Below are 16299 nucleotides of genomic sequence, written 5' to 3' on the forward strand. Positions count from 1 at the left end.
CTCCCCTCTCTACTGGCATAAAATCAGATTAAAGAAAACAAACCTGTGACAATGCAGAAAGCTGTAGTGTTAATGAGCTGCCACCCTGTTTCTATCATACACATACACAACGGTGATTGTAACACATTCTGGACAATAACACCAGGCACAGAGCCAAGACCTCAACTTTGAATTGGCAATGTGTGTAACATATCATTAGCGAGGTTATGTTGTGAAGTGGCCAAGCTATAGAGGTAGTGATAGGGTGCTATGTTTGAGAGATCCCATTGCTTTGTTTACCCCAGTACAACGTTCACCCAAGACAACTTATCACCATTTCACCCACCTCTCAAATAACAGCATTTGGCAAACAAAGATGGTTTGCCTAGTGTTAGTGTGAGCATAGGAGAAAGTTACATGACTTCAGCAATCTTGCAACACATAGGGAAATCCCTGTCTGTTTGCCCAAACAATGCAGGTAGCACTAGCAGTGCTAAGGACACAGAAGTCATGAGGTCAGTGCATGTGTTTGTTCTTTGTTGCGCTGTGGTCTACAGGCTAGATAGGTGCTATATATTTTTAACAGTACAGCCTTAATTTCATAATTTGCTTTAATTTAATGTTTGTGTTTAGTATAGCTGCAAAGGACACACACACTTGTGCTTTATGTAAACATGTATGTAGGGCTAAATTCACCACTGGTATAAACAGGGGCAATTACATGATGTGAGCAGAGTTGCACCTGCTTACATCAGTAGTGAATTTGGCCCATTGTCTCTGATGTTCTTCAGAGACAATACAGCAAGCCCAACTCTGAAATACATAGAATATAGCATATACTCTAGGACATCAATGTAGGGCTTCCTCATTCTTGTACAAAAAAAATGTATAGGCTAAACTTTCAGAAGGAGAAACAATACTCATTTCAAAGGGGTAAACATACAGACAGGTTAAGTTCTTAAATCCAAGGTGAGTGATAGAGGGCACAGAAGGACAAAACCAGAAAAAAATATTATTGGAAGAAGTCCCAAGACAACAACCAACTCTGAATCAGCCAAAGCCTGTCATAGGAGAGAGGGAAATAAGAAAAGCCATTCCCCAGGTGCTGTTGTGATGTTTTAAACATAATGCTGCAGGCACTCTGTGGTTTGTGCTATAGTCTGAGGTAAAGACATGTCCCAAAAGCATAAAGACAACTGCTCCCCTAATGACATGTTTTGTGTGGCTGTTTCTAATAAGTACCCAGAAAAATCTGTCTCTTTAGTGGCAGGTAGTTGATATCCAGCTGCAAGCTACCTATCCAAGCCAGGGGTTACAGAGGCACTGGTGTTACTAGCCATTGAAAGTGTTTTTCAAATCATTTGTGAACTTTACCTTGGTACTTTGCAAATGCCATATTAGAAATGTTTCATGTTAGATAGATAATGAGACATGTTCTCAGAAATCATGTACAAAAGTGTCTTGGAACCCATTCCTAAAATCCTGGTTTGATTGGAATCTGACCAAAACGTTGCAATTGGCACCTGGGAAACTCAAAGTATTCTCTGTGCATGCTTGTAAGTTAAAGTTGTAATGGCTGATTTTGCATATTATATGCAAGGCACCAAGCAGTTTGTTTTCGAAGTGTACCATTATGTACAGTATGCATCGTCTGGTACAGTTATTTTAATATGGTGAAGCCATTCAGATTATTGATAGCCTTATAAAACAGAGTTTGGGACACAGTGAAGCACTAAACAGGGAAATGTTATACAAAGGGCAAGACAAGTAATGAGGCCAGACCGCTTTCCACAGAATGTGGTACGTGGCACACAGGATGGAAGGAATGATTGCTGAAATTTAGGGCCCCTTTTGCATTGATTTAATGTTTTCACCTTTTCGCAGGTGTCTGGATATTCACTAGTTATTCAGGCAAGAGACAGCGGCATCCCTCCTTTGTCATCATCTGTAACGGTCAACATAGACATTTCTGATGTGAACGATAATAGCCCTGTATTTACACCAGCCAACTATACAGCTGTAATTCAAGTAAGTTTATCCTGCACATCAAAAACTGATCTGACCTTTAAACATGAAAGCATTTGGTACCATTAAGTTACTTTTGATCAGCCCAAGGTACATCAAATTGTCTCCTTTCAAGCAAAGGATAAGCATGTTTTTCTTAACTCTTTGACAGGACTCTGTTTACTGAGATTCCTCAGAATCTGCCACAGGTTTTACCATTTATCCCAGCTGCTCCAGAAACTTTCCCCTTGTCTAAGAAATGTTTTTTATTCTTCTGCAATTGAAGCCGTTCCAGCTCCCATCTCGGACTCTCTTGTCTTTCATGCCTGTCCCACAGCTAGACAAAGAATAAGCTCAAATTGTAAACAAAGGGTTCAAGCCCTCCTTGATCGGAAGGGCATGAGGCTTTGGAGAGGAGGAGAGAAGAAAATGAAAGAAATTCTGGAATTTCCATTTCCCATACTTCTCTGAACAGAGTTTCTGCACTCTTGACTAGTGTATTCCATGTCTGGTACTGTGAAGATGGATCTATCTGTCTATCTTAGCGTTTTATACTGCCCGCAATCACTGTGGTATCTCAGTGCCTTCCCCATAAAATCAAGAGCAATTGCAAAGTCCGTAGTGGACTTCATGGAGTCTCTAGCACTTCTCCCTTTACAGGGTCAGAGCTCTCTTTGGGGTAGGTTTTTGGGGGAGGAGTTGGGAGAGGATCTAAATCTCTGGCAACCCCATGTTATCTGTTTCAGTGTGTCCTGTGGGAAAACCATGAACATTGCATCACAGTGCTGCATGATCACACTGGGATGCAGTCATGAAAAATTTTATGAAGCAGCATTGTGATATGATTACCTTCATAGTACTGGGGACAGTTAAATGTTCTGACTGGCAAGCACAGCATCACCCTGGTAAATGCATGTTGGTCCTGCCAAATATACCAATGGCTACCCAACCCTAAGCTGGGTGATGAGCAGACAAGATTTTATAGTTCTCTTCACTTTAGTCAGTGTACGAATGGTCATGTATAATAGATACAGTGGTAGTTTAAAAAAAAAAAAGCCCCAAACCTGGATACCTCACTAGAGATGCTGTGTCAAATTCTGCTATCAGTCATCTCTGTGCTTCCCGCCAAGTGAATCGTGTTGCATGGGTGTAACTGGAGCACAGTGGGGAGGAATGTAAAAACTATGGGGAACTGCTGTGGAAAAAAACGTGTTCTTGTGTATTCTGAATGTTATTTTAACAATATGGTGAGATACAATATTGTAATTTCTCTTTATACGCTGTGTATATGCATAAAGGAGAATAAACCCGTGGGCACAAGCATTTTGCAGCTGGTAGTGACAGACAACGATTCTTTTCACAATGGCCCCCCATTTACCTTCACCATTCTGACTGGCAATGAAGAGGAGGAATTTATGTTGGACCCACATGGAGTTTTGAGATCTGCAGTTATCTTCAAGCACATGGTAACAACTGAATACATGCTCTGTGTGCAGGTATGGCCTTATTATTGCACATCAGCACAAACCAAGAAAACTCTCTTAGTTGTCATGTCATTTTTGCCACTATTTTTATGTTGCCTGTTTGTTTTGTTTTTAATTGATTTTATTCAGTTAGTCAACATAATGCATTGCAATATACAGTGCACAAAACAGTGCATTTCCTTCACTGCTCACAAACCCAATTTCATATAAATATAAATAGGTAACCAGCCACCTTACCAATTTTATTTGTATGGAATGGGATTTGTGAGTAGGAAGCGTATGATTTAAGATTTTCATTAATTTTTTTATAAAGCTCAGGAAGGAAAGTAGGGGAATAGAATAACCAGGAAAAATACCTTCTGCACATATAAACCCACAACAAAAAGAGCAACAACAAAATATTGTTATAGGGAAGGAAATCACATCAGTTCCTAAGTCCGTAAATGTAGTGATACATTTTCCGAAACAAACGAATTCATGAAAATTTTCCAGGTTTGTTTAGTTTATAAGGGAGGTGAAAAAAGAGCTAATAATAGGAGTCGCTACTGAGGAGCTTCGTAACCAGAGTAATTTTTGTGACGTCTAACTCATAAGTACGTTGTCTGTTTCTCTTCATGATTTACAGGGGAAAACTGTTGGGTATCATTCTGCAGCAAGCCTAAAACTCATAAGCACTGAAACCAATTTTATTCTCAAGCCTTACAGGGGGGGGGAAAAAACCTTTCCTTAGCCTTTATTATAAAACTACCAATTTTCAGGCCAAACTAATTTTCCTAAGCAAAGTTCTGGTGTGGCTATAAATAGTGTATGTAATGGAAATGTGGTTGCAATTTTAGCGATGTACCTATGGCTGTGATATAACTGGAGTAAAAGATAGACATCATAATCTAAAATGTATCAGAACGTACAGAAAAATATTGTAGTTGACTTTTGGAGGCTTAATAGACCCTTCACATTCCTTTCTTATTTAAGGGCTTCTACAATTAAAACATTTTTAATGTTGTTTGGAGTGTTTGGACCCCACCAGCATATCTGACAGTTCAGGGCAGCTTAAAGAAGAGCCTCTCTTTCCACTCTACCACCAGTCCTCCTTTGTTTTTTTTATTAAAATTAAATTCGGAGGAGGGTCAACAAAATTACCTTTTGAGCTTTCCAGCCCTATTCACGATGAGAAGGAGTGATTTTCAGAGGTGCTTAGCACCCACTGCTCCTACTGAAGGTATAGCATTATTAGCATTCTATATTTTTTTCTTTTTCCTTGTTGATTTTTATAACCACATTCAATTCTCCAATAAAGATCTTGGGATCAAGTGGCAGGTCTGTGTTCTTTTGTTCTGTTCTCCTTCAGAATGAGTAGTAAATCTTAATAGTGAGCTGAATAGAGCATTTTTATTACTGCACAAAAAGAACATTGATCCAAGTTTGCACAGCCTTCTGTCAGGAGGGCCTTGAGTTTTTTGTCAGACCTGCTCTATTGCTGTCTATAAAAAGTGCAAATGATGCTATCATATGTGCTCTGGGTCACAGAGTCAGCTGTCCAAGCTCAGTTCTACTCTCATATTTTATTGTTAATAATAGAGCATGCATCTTATTTCATCTTTGGAGGGTGATAAATTTTCTTTATTTCAAGCATGTTTCTTGAGTGATTTAGGTAAAGCAATACAGAAAGCAGTATTAAAAAAACCAACCCTAACTTTCTAAGATCCTCATAAGCTAAGCAGGGTCAAGGTGCATCAGAAACTTCTGAAGCATGCCCAGCTGCTGCAGAAAGCAGTCTTGATGATTAAGTAGGTGGCACTCTCTTCTTTGAGTCAGTACTGAACCAAAGCTCCATCAGATGCACAGGAGGGGCCATCATTCAAATTGGAGTGGGACTAAAATAAAAAACCTGACCTTTTGTGGTAATTGAAGATCCCATGTAATACAATGGAGTACAAGTTCTATCTGTGGTATTCTGGTCGCATTTCAGTCTGGCTATATGTTTCCCCCTGCAGTTCACTTAGGCCTGGTCTACACTGGGGGAGGGGGAGATTGACCTAAGATACGCAACTTCAGCTACGAGAATAGCGTAGCATTCAGCTATGAGAATAACGTAGCTGAAGTCGACGTATCTTAGGTCGACTTACCTCACATCCTCAGGGCGCGGGGTCGACTGCCGCCACTCCCCTGTCGACTCTGCTTCCGCCTCTCGCCATGGTGGAGTAGAGGAGTTGATGGCAGAGCGATCAGGGATTGATTTATCGCATCTACACTAGACGCAATAAATCAATTCCCCGATAGGTCAATCACTATCCAGCGGGTAGTGTAGACGGTATCCTGTGATATAGTTTTCTTAATTTCCCCAAGGTGTTTTTATATTCCACATCAGAGGTGGCAGCATTGCAATGTGGGGGCAAGGTGTTTCTGTATGTATATAGTTAGAAAAGTGCTTTGAAAGAGTGTCAGGATGACAAACTATATAAATATACACCTCTACCCCGATATAACGCGACCCGATATAACACGAATTCGGATATAACGCGGTAAAACAGTGCTCCGGGGGGGGCGCGGCTGCGCTGCGCACTCCGGTGGATCAAAGCAAGTTCAATATAACGTGGTTTCACCTATAACACGGTAAGATTTTTTGGCTCCCGAGGATAGCGTTATATCGAGGTAGAAGTGTAGTAGTAGGGAGGAGGAAGAGTGAGGAGTTGTTATTATTGACTGTGATTTATTCGTGTGCTTGTTCTTTCCAAATGAAATTAGGCTAAAGATTCTGGGAAGCCTCAACAGGTGTCCCACACTTACATTCAAGTGCGAGTTATTGAAGAAAGCATTCACAAACCAACAGCCATTCCACTGGAGATTTTTATAGTCACCATGGAAGATGACTTTCCAGGGGGTGTCATTGGAAAGATTCATGCCACAGATCAAGATGTGTATGATGTTCTCACTTATACCCTGAAGTCAGAGCAGAAAAGTCTGTTCAAGGTTAACAGCCACGATGGCAAGATCATTGCCCTGGGAGGGCTAGATAATGGCAAGTACACACTGAACGTGTCAGTCAGCGATGGCCGGTTCCAAGTGCCCATCGATGTTGTCGTCCACGTGGAACAGCTGATACAAGAAATGCTGCAGAACACGGTCACCATCCGATTTGAGAACGTTTCCCCTGAAGATTTTGTGGGGCTCCACATGCATGGGTTCAGGCGCACCTTGCGAAATGCTGTGCTCTCACAGAAACAAGATAGCCTGCACATTATCAGCATTCAGCCTGTGGCAGGCACCAATCAGCTTGACATGCTGTTTGCAGTTCAGATGCACACCAGTGGATTCTATAAGCCTGCTTATTTGATTCAGAAGCTTACCAATGCAAGGAGACACTTAGAAAATGTGATTCGCATCTCGGCTATCTTGGAGAAGAATTGTTCTGGACTGGATTGTCAGGAGCAGCACTGTGAACAAAGCCTGTCTATTGATTCCCATTCCCTGATGACCTATAGCACAGCGCGAATTAGTTTTGTGTGTCCCCGTTTCTACAGAAATGTACGCTGCACATGTAATGGTGAGTGCTACTCCCTCTTCACCTTCAATCTTTCCACATTATGGGTTAGGATGGTTTTTATTTCTCTGATGCAGATTGGAAGGGGCAGTTCAATTCATTTAGTTAAAGAGCATGTGGCAAATGTATGGTGGGAATTGATTTCTGAGGCTGGTTAAGAATTGTTCATGTTTATTGATGTAAATGGAAGATGGTGAACTTTCACCTTCTGTGACCAAAGGCCACTTTGCTGGAGGCATGGTAATCAGAGCCATCAACAAACCTTCTGCTGTGGTTTTCCACCCAATCCGTAACAGTACTGAAATGTACATAAAGTGTGGTCATGTCAGAAACTGCCCATTCAGTATTTAGAGCCTGCACCCAGTATTTTGAAAGTGAGGATGACCTTCAACCTAAGTGATAAAGATGGAAAGGCCTTTTTCATTCATATTTTGTGCGGGGGGGGGGGAGGGGGGAATGGAAACCAATAAAGTATTTCATTAAGTAATTGGGAGCAAGTAGTGCTTCTGACCTTTTGAGCTACACTCGGGCTTCCGGGTATGTGCATTTTTGTGTGTGGTTGGTTTTTGTTTTAACCACTGTGGCACTGGTTCATGAAATTGTTCCACAGTTTTGAAGGGATTTCATACGGGAATGGATAACATATTCACTAGGTTGCCCGTCTTCCTTCTGCTTCTGTGTACTAGGTAAAAAACCTCAAGCAGTTATAATAATAGATCTGTTTGTGCAGTTTTCTGTTCTTCTTTCCACTTTGCTCAAGAGTGAAATAAGAAGCTGCTGTAAAATCAATACATTTAAACCTCCCTTCTCGTAAACACACACAGAGAGATGGTGTCAATGGACAAAAGTCCTGTGAAGTCATTAAGGCTGCGACATTTGCGTATATTGCATTTGGCCCATAAAGACTGTGCACCACATTTTGCTCTCAGATCTGTGTGGCAGATCTTCAGTCTGACAACCTAGCCTCCCTAAGGGTTTGCTCTTGCTCCCGTCGAAGTCAATGAGTGTCTTACCAGGGATTTCAGAGGGGATTGGGTCAGGCCTCAATGCATGGAACTTCAGCTGGAGTCACTTGAGTCCTGCAGAGGGGAGATAATCGGGCCCTGATAGTTGAGCGCATGTGAGAAGATCAGAATATTGGAGTTGAGATCTTTTATGCACATTTAAGGGCTAATTGTTAAATGATAGTGTTAAGTGTTTCAAACAGGTTTAGATGTATGTTATAGTAGTCCCTGCTATTATCGGCGATACAAATCTATGCAATAGAGACTTTCATAGAATGGACTGCACAGTGCTATCATATCATCTAGCCAAGCCCCCAGGCCAGTGCAGGACTATTACCTACAGTATATCCTGTACTGTTGTGAAACTGTATCTTTGTCCAGTCTAGTTTTAAATGTACCAATCAATGGGGAATCCATACCTATCTTGGGAGACTGATAGATCTCACTGACAGGAATGTTCTCCTGATATTCAGTTTACATTTTCCCATTCTTATTTTCATTCCATTGTTGCTAATTATACCCCTTGTTTACCATCCAGAGCCGTTAACCTTGGTCAGTGGCATTTGCTCCCTTCAGATACTTGTAGAAAATTAACCTGCCTCAATCTCTTTAGTTTTTGTTAAAGCAAACCATAGATAGTTCTTTTAATCCGTCTTTCCTCAGAAATGTGTGTGTGTATTCTGTATGATAAAACATAATGCTTGTGTATCTGCATATTTATATGCATATAAATATAGCAAGTGGAAAAATAGTATACAAAATACTAGGATGGATTTCCTCATGGTTCTTTTAACGTGATAGCTTTGGCAAGACACATTCAGCAGAATCGGTGTTCTACAATATTTGTTTCTAGAGTAGTTTAATGATGTAGCCAAATAAATATTGATAGATTGAAGCATGACAAACCCATTAAAATATTGCATATGTTTTCACTGATCAGATTCAGTTATAACCCAGGAAGCCTGAGTTTGAGCTAATTCACACATTCTTGAAATATGTATCAGACTTGGAACGTAGTTCCAACTGCCAGATGTCAAAGATATGCACAAATTATGCATGCCAGCTGTGCATAACCTAGATTACCTTTATAAGCAAACTGAGCTATCTAGCACCAGAATGCCAAGAGACTGTTAAAGCAGGTAACTTGTGAACCTCTAAAGATTCAGCAGCTCACTTCAGGTAGGATAAAGTCCAAAAGTTCAGACGCCTCAGTCTGAACCTTTAGAGTCAATAACTAAAAAATCTTGCAATAACAGGCTAACTCCTGAGATTTCTGGCATTTGTGCTTCCAGTCGTGTGAAAAGTACTGGAATAAACAGCCATTCTCTTGATATTTTGGTGTTTCGGAGGCAAAAATGATAGTTTGGTGTTATATTATCCTTTAAAAAAAACTTAAAGATTTGGTTTGGGTTTAGTTTTAGGACAAAGATTCGCGGGGGTAGGGGGGGAGGTAGATTAGTTTTATTGGAACCAATTTGTCCATAAAGTCTTGTTCACAGTCCCATTTCTAGCCCCTGTTAAGGAACTTTTATGAGGAGCATAATTTGCACTACACTAGGCAGTTTTTGAAACCATGGGTTTCTGTTAGTCTTAAAGGTGCCACAGGAGACTCTGTTGCTTTTTGTTAGGGAAGAGGATCAAATATGGTTCTGACTTAATCATTCAGGAGCCTTGTGAACACTGTCCCCAAAAGTGTCGTGTGGAAGTGAAAGCTCACACCTCTATATTAGAGGGCATATGGCTTCTTCTACAGTGTGACAGGAATAGATTCTTCTGTCTTGTACCAAAATCTAAATTCATGGGAGGAAAGAAGGAATCTAGGCTTTAGGTCTTGTGGAGCTATACCCGGTACATTCTGAAGGAAGGCAGAAATAACTAAATATAATGCGCTGTGATCCTCTGCCACTAATAAATAAATAAAAGGGCCCAATTTTTAGAGGTGCTGTGACCCCTCAGGTCCCATTGTAAGAGTTGAGAGCACACAGCACCCGCGAAGAGGTCCTCAATACCTCTCATGAATGGATCCAGTGCGTCCAGTCCTACACCACTGAACTCAAGTGCCAATACCAATGTGCCAGACTCCCACTCTCTGCTCATTCAAATTCCTCCAAAAGACCCACTGACTCCCATAAAGCCCACACACAGATCCTGCCCCTTGTAAGCCATCATGGTAGTACAGCTAAGAAGACTGAGTGAGAGAGGAGGATCGTATCTTCCCATCCAGTCTGCACTTAGGCATTAAATAAAAATGGTCTGATTTTTCCAAGGTGCCGAACACATTGTGTGGTATAGGGGGGTCGTTTTAATTGTTGGGCGCCATGTAATTTTATTTTAAACATTACTAGAAATACTTAGTTTAGAGCAATGGTTGGCCAGCTCTTCCTAATTGTTTCTTTTATTGCCATATTATGGGTGTGACTCCCACTACTCAGTCATAGAGGTTCTTCTGTGTATCTTAGGAGACCATGATTAAGACCAAGCAAAATAATCACAGTTATTAATTGTGGTCATTTTACTAGTGAAGAAAGAGAGAGAAAGCATTAAATAAAATAACACAAATGAGAGAACACAAATAATAATACTGATATTTCTATTACGATCTCTCCTATATTATATCTTTCTATGGAGGTCTTTTAGCAGAGATTACACCTTTTAGAGTGGATTCCCCTGGCGGTGGTGGGGTGCTTTTTGTTTTTTGGTAAGTTAAGACCAAAATATATTATTATCCCGAATTGAGCTTTAGTATCTTATTAGATACTTAAAAATGTGGATAAACAGGCAAAAGAAATGTGTTTAAAGGCAAGTGAAGCCTGTCTAGTTGTTAATAATAACTAAGCAGTTTGTAGTTGGGCAAAGTAACAATCTTAACTAAATCTTCTGAAATCAAAGCAAATATTTAAATTAGTTAATTAAAAGAAGCTATCTTAAAACAGGCCAATTACAAATATTAAGAATCCTAAGTGTAATTAAATCCCACTATTTCTCTGTTTACCTGTGTTTATCCCATCTCCTCTCCAGCAATACATGGCCTAACCAGCTGTTGATTATCAGGAGAAAGTGTTAATATTTTAAATTACAATAGCATTCCAGTATCCCAATAAAATCATTATATGAATTTAAATCTAATCGCTTGTCAGTGTTTTAGTTAACTTCTCTCACCTGTCCATGTTGAAGTTTGGGGAGGTCTTCCTTGGGTTGGTTTCTTCTTGAGTCTTCTCTGTTTTTCTTAATTGTCTGTGGCAGCTTGCTTGTAGAGATGCACAGGATCAGTTGTGGAGTGTTTGCTGTCTAAGCAGAATAGCAGGGAGTGTGTGTCTGAGAGGTGCTCACTTTGGACTCTTTTACATGCATCTTCTTCCGATTTTTAGGAAATTTACAGGAAAACACACAGGCTTGTTTCTTTTCAAAGTTGGTTGCTGTCACCTTTTCATTGGCTTGATGCCTTCAGGGTTGGCTTAGATAACACTTTCAGCTCCTGAATATACAATCTGTTTAATGAATATGCAACATTTCTTTCATTGCCTTTGTTCTTCTTGTGGATGAAAGCATCAGATAACTTTCAAAGCTAGTTTTAAATGTTTCTTTTTATTTGATCCATCCTCTGAGATATTCTTTCAACTTTATTAGCGTTTGACAGAAAATGAAATTCTGTTTTGAAAAAGTCCAAACACTCCTGTTCTTTATATAAAAGATTTCAGTTCTCCAAACAGTTTTTTAAAATTAAATAACTCTTAGAAAGTTTTTTTACAGCTTAGATAATATAAAAAAGTGTTGGTTCTTGTCATAGTTTTAGAAGAGATGATTCTTGTCTTCTGGAGTTGGATGAGAGTTTGCTTGCACACTGCCAGTAATTAATTGGCATCTTATTAATATAAATATTCTATACTTAAATGGCTTCTTATATTAGTTTACATTTATAGCATCAAATTACCTTGCTATATTTGTATATTAAACATCTTACTATTCCTACATTTAAATATCTTTGCAAACATACATCTCCAAAGGTGTTTGTCATTTCAACATTTAAGAAATAACAAAAGTTTAAAACATCTCCGACAACATGTTTTTCTCTAAAGGTTTTAAGAACACAAGTAAGTTTTCTTGCAAGAGGGTGAAGGTTGGTAGAACCCACAGTATCAGTATACAGTGAAGAAACCTCCAAGCATCAAGTATTGCTCTGAATCACCCTACGTTCCAATCATATTCAGGTTTCTTCCGAAAACATGAATGTTTTACATGGTTTGTCATCTTGATGTTTGCTTGTCCTTGGGAGATAGGAGTAGAAATCTTCCTGAATTTCTTTGATTAGCTTTAACATTTTGTAACATAACTAGCTAAACATGTGTATTGTTATATTTCCAAGCATCCTGGCTATAACGTTCTTGTAACTATATCTTAATGTTCAATAAATGCGTAAACAAGTTTAAGAACATAAGAACGGCCGTACTGGGTCAGACCAAAGGTCCATCTAGCCCAGTATCCTGTCTTCTGACAGTGACCAATGCCAGGTGCCCCAGAGGGAATGAACAGAACAGGTTATCAAGTGATCCACCCCATCGCCCATTCCCGGCTTCTGGCAAACAGAAGCTAGGGACACCATCCCTGTCCATCCTGACTAATAGCCATTGATGGACCTATCCTCCATTAAAGTTTGTAATGACCTAATAAAAATAAGTTGTTATAATATAATTAATATCATGTTTGCATTAATACCAAGATCTCTCCCCTACAAAATGTATGCTGCCTTTGAAGCCAGTGCATCACCCAAGGTTGGAAAAAGTTGACTGTAGTCCATTCTCTTTGAAGCACAGTGCTTTTGAACCGCTAAAGTATAGATTACATGCAAGGTGAGACTCCCCCTTCCCCCCACCCCCCCAGGATAATCAGCCTTTGGAATTCTGTGCCCCACAAGATATCAGCATTTTCCACGTGGCTCAGATTTTAGAAGAGGTATGGTTTGAGAGAGACTTGGCCCTGGAGTGAAAGGGGTGTGATTTTTAAGAGGAAGAAAGGAATTGTCACTGGGTTGTGTAGGAGATGGGGTTCCCTTATGGTACCACATAATGGGTATCAATGAGGAGAACTGCTGTTGATAGTCAGAGCATTGAGGTAGGGGATGTTGCAGAGAACTGGTATAAAACATGAAGAATGAGGCCCAAAGGTGTGTGAGGCAAGTAGAGACAGGCAGAGTGGGAATTGCTACAGACTGGAAGGAGCTGCGAAGAATTTGGAGCCAGCAGAGGTGGTCAGATATCCCAGCCAGTTCCACTAAAACCTGGGACAAATTCCCAGTTATATTAGAACAGATGAAGATGCCTGGTCACCCTAATCCAAGAGTACAACTGCAGTATTGCCAACCCAAGCATTCAAAAATTATGAGTCAGACCCCCCCCGCCCCCCACCCAAAAAAAATCATGAGATTGTCTTAAAAATTGAGGGGTTTTACAATAATAAGTTTGGGGTTCTTTTTATTTGCCTTGGTATTTGTAGCCTTTAGGAGTCACTTTCAAATTTTTCTCTGCAACCAAGAGAATTTAACATTTATTTTTTAAAATGAAATCTGAGACTTTTTTTAGGTAATCACATGTATCCAGGAGCTGGGGCTTTCAGAAAAACACAAAACACCGAGACTTGGCAACACTGCAAATGGGATTACATGGTTCTGGGTGATTCTTACTTCATCCCTGTACATATAAGCAATTGCCACAGTTAGAAATGAGAAAGTATTTTCCTCTTCATCATACTGGCAGGGACCTTGGAGTAGCTCTGCCTCTTCCTAGAGCAATAAACAGAGATCATCTGTCAAACCCCCTCCCAAAATTTCCTGTCAGTTACTGGTTGACCCTAACTCCATGTTTGTGTGCAATTCCTTCTTGGAAACAGATTTATTAATAGTAATGTGAGTTACATGGGAATGCCATGGATTTTCAGGACTTGTCTAGGGGAAAGAAAATCAATCCTAGTCCATATTGTTGAATCTCTTTCGGAAAGAACAAAGAATGGTAAAAATGCTGGACTTCAGAGTGGAAATGTGACAACTAAATTATTGTGTTTCAACTCTGGCTGTGGATAATATTTTACAAGTTTACTCAGTGTGGTTATGAAATCAGCCTGAACATGCACATTAGCTAAAACAATGCAATACAGTAGTGCATGATTTGTAGCTTATGCATTTATAACCATACAGAGAGGCATAAAACATTTCTTCTCCCAGGTTTGAATATTTTAAAACTTCTGTCACAGCTGTGAAATCCACAGGATGAATAAAAAGTTAATTTGCTTGTAGTTTATCTAAAAAAAACATTCATAGTCTGCCAGGGTAAGCTTACATCTTCATAGTGATAATAAATATATTAGATTCTTTCCATATACTTTTGGACCGTGGAATGATGAATCTGAACTACAAATCAAGAGTTAGAATCAGCTAAAAAGTGGCAGAGACTGATAGAGAAGCCAAGTATTGATTTATTGCTTAATGTCAGAGATTTTAATAAAAGGTTAAAGGGTTGTGAAAATGTGCAATGCCACATTCTGAAATCTCAGCAGTTCAGCATATTCACAAGTTCTGGGGCTTTTGCCCAAGTGACTTGTCTATTTGTCAGCTACAGAGAGGCTCACTTAAATTACTGCCTTACATAAGGTTTAAGTATCTTCAAAGAACAGATATACCGTGCATATAGAGCATACACCTAATAAGAATGTATTGAAATAGCTGATGGAATTGAACAGTAAATTATAACCTTTCTGTGGAATATTTGTACCATTCTCTAGAGAATTATGTCCTTAATATAGAATTCTATAGGATAGTTGTTGTTTAAAAAGAAAACAAACAAACAAAAACATCTATGGAAAATATCTCATTCTCAGTTAAATTCTGTATTTTTAGAATATTTTCTTTAGAACCCTATTAAATTAAATTTCCATAGAAGCCTGTTGATTTAATCCCTATTAGTATCTATAGGAGTTGAAATGTGATATTATATTAGTAGTGTTATGCATGAGAGGCAAGGTGGGCGAAATAAGATCTTTTATTGGACCAATTTCTGATGGTGAAAGAGACATGCTTTTGTGCTTACACAGAGCTCTTCTTGATTATTATGCATGTTAATATACCCTATTACACTGATTAATAAAGATTGCCATGCATCATTTCACATCAGTGCTCATTTACTTCACAGACGTCTCAAACAAATGTTTGACAAAGGAGGGGAGGTGTTAAAAGATTAAACTGACTGTGTTGCTCGTCAAGTGTAGACATTGATAGTCTCTGCCATAGTTGTAGGCAGATCATCTCCACTTTGAAACCTACAGTAATAAGTTTTCTGTTTCCAGAACATACCTACCGTGCCAGGTAACTTGAGCTATGCTTAGTCTGAGCCATGCTTGGCTTGTACAAAAGTGTGTTAGCAGTAACGTAGTCTCTTTCATAACTGTAAGGAGTGGGAGGGGATTGCCCTATTACAAGTTCATTACTTTATGCACTATAAATAAAATACATACACTAAAAAAACCCCAAAACCCACATTCAAATGACATTAAGATTGTGACACAAAGCAGGAACAGCAAATATTCAATAAGGGAGCACTCTCCTGTCCTTAAATCTGCTCCGAGATGTATTAATTTAAGTTTGACAGACGAGGAAGTGCTAACCCTATCCATCCCCCACCACTGGCCCTCTCTCTGTTTAAGCCCTAGATACAAATCAACAGAAGCAAATAAATCCCAAGCATAGGCAGGCGTGTACAACCACATGCATTTCACTAGAAGTCCCACAAACTCATCCAAGGGCAGAACTTGGCCCACTGCATGTTAATTTCCTTTGCATTTCTTTGTGGTGGCTAAAAAGAAAGTGTCTCTTTCTAGAAGCATTTGAGGATTGATATGATGAGCTTCAGTGGCTCCCTCAGAGGCTGTGTGATCATTTGCATTGTGGTTTACAGTGTTTACATGCCTTTCCAGACTAAGCTAATTTAAATATATATGTATTTAAGGGCTTTTAAAATGGCAAAATAAGGTCCTGATCCAGAATCCATTAAATTCAATGGGAACTTTCCATTGACTTCCATTAGCTTTAAATCAAGCCTTTAGCAGCCATCTGAGTTTGTTGGGTGTTACATATTTAGGGAATTTTTGAAGTGCTTGCAGTGCCTGTGTTGTAAGGAAAGATTTTAAGCAAGGTTTAGACTTTAGGGACTCAATTCTGCCTCCAGACTACCCCTTGAAGTCAGCAGGAGATCTTCATGGATATAGGTCAGACCAAAATTGTGTCCCATGTTGGCAAACCTAA

The 16299-nt window shown here is 39.5% G+C and overlaps 1 protein-coding gene across 1 annotated transcript in view; it reads left to right on the plus strand.

The window, feature by feature from the left end:
* FAT3 (FAT atypical cadherin 3) overlaps window positions 1-16299 on the plus strand; it is a 570769-nt gene that overhangs the window by 511551 nt on the left and 42919 nt on the right. The window contains exons 17-19 of the mRNA XM_026651587.2: window positions 1864-2007; window positions 3282-3479; window positions 6213-7011. Coding sequence (XP_026507372.1) covers window positions 1864-2007; window positions 3282-3479; window positions 6213-7011 — 1141 coding nt within the window. The remainder of the gene's footprint in view (window positions 1-1863; window positions 2008-3281; window positions 3480-6212; window positions 7012-16299) is intronic.

Source organism: Terrapene carolina, unplaced genomic scaffold (assembly GCF_002925995.2).
Source record: "Terrapene carolina triunguis isolate 2854851 unplaced genomic scaffold, T_m_triunguis-2.0 Scaffold97, whole genome shotgun sequence".
In the NCBI taxonomy this organism is placed as follows: Eukaryota; Metazoa; Chordata; order Testudines; family Emydidae; genus Terrapene; species Terrapene triunguis.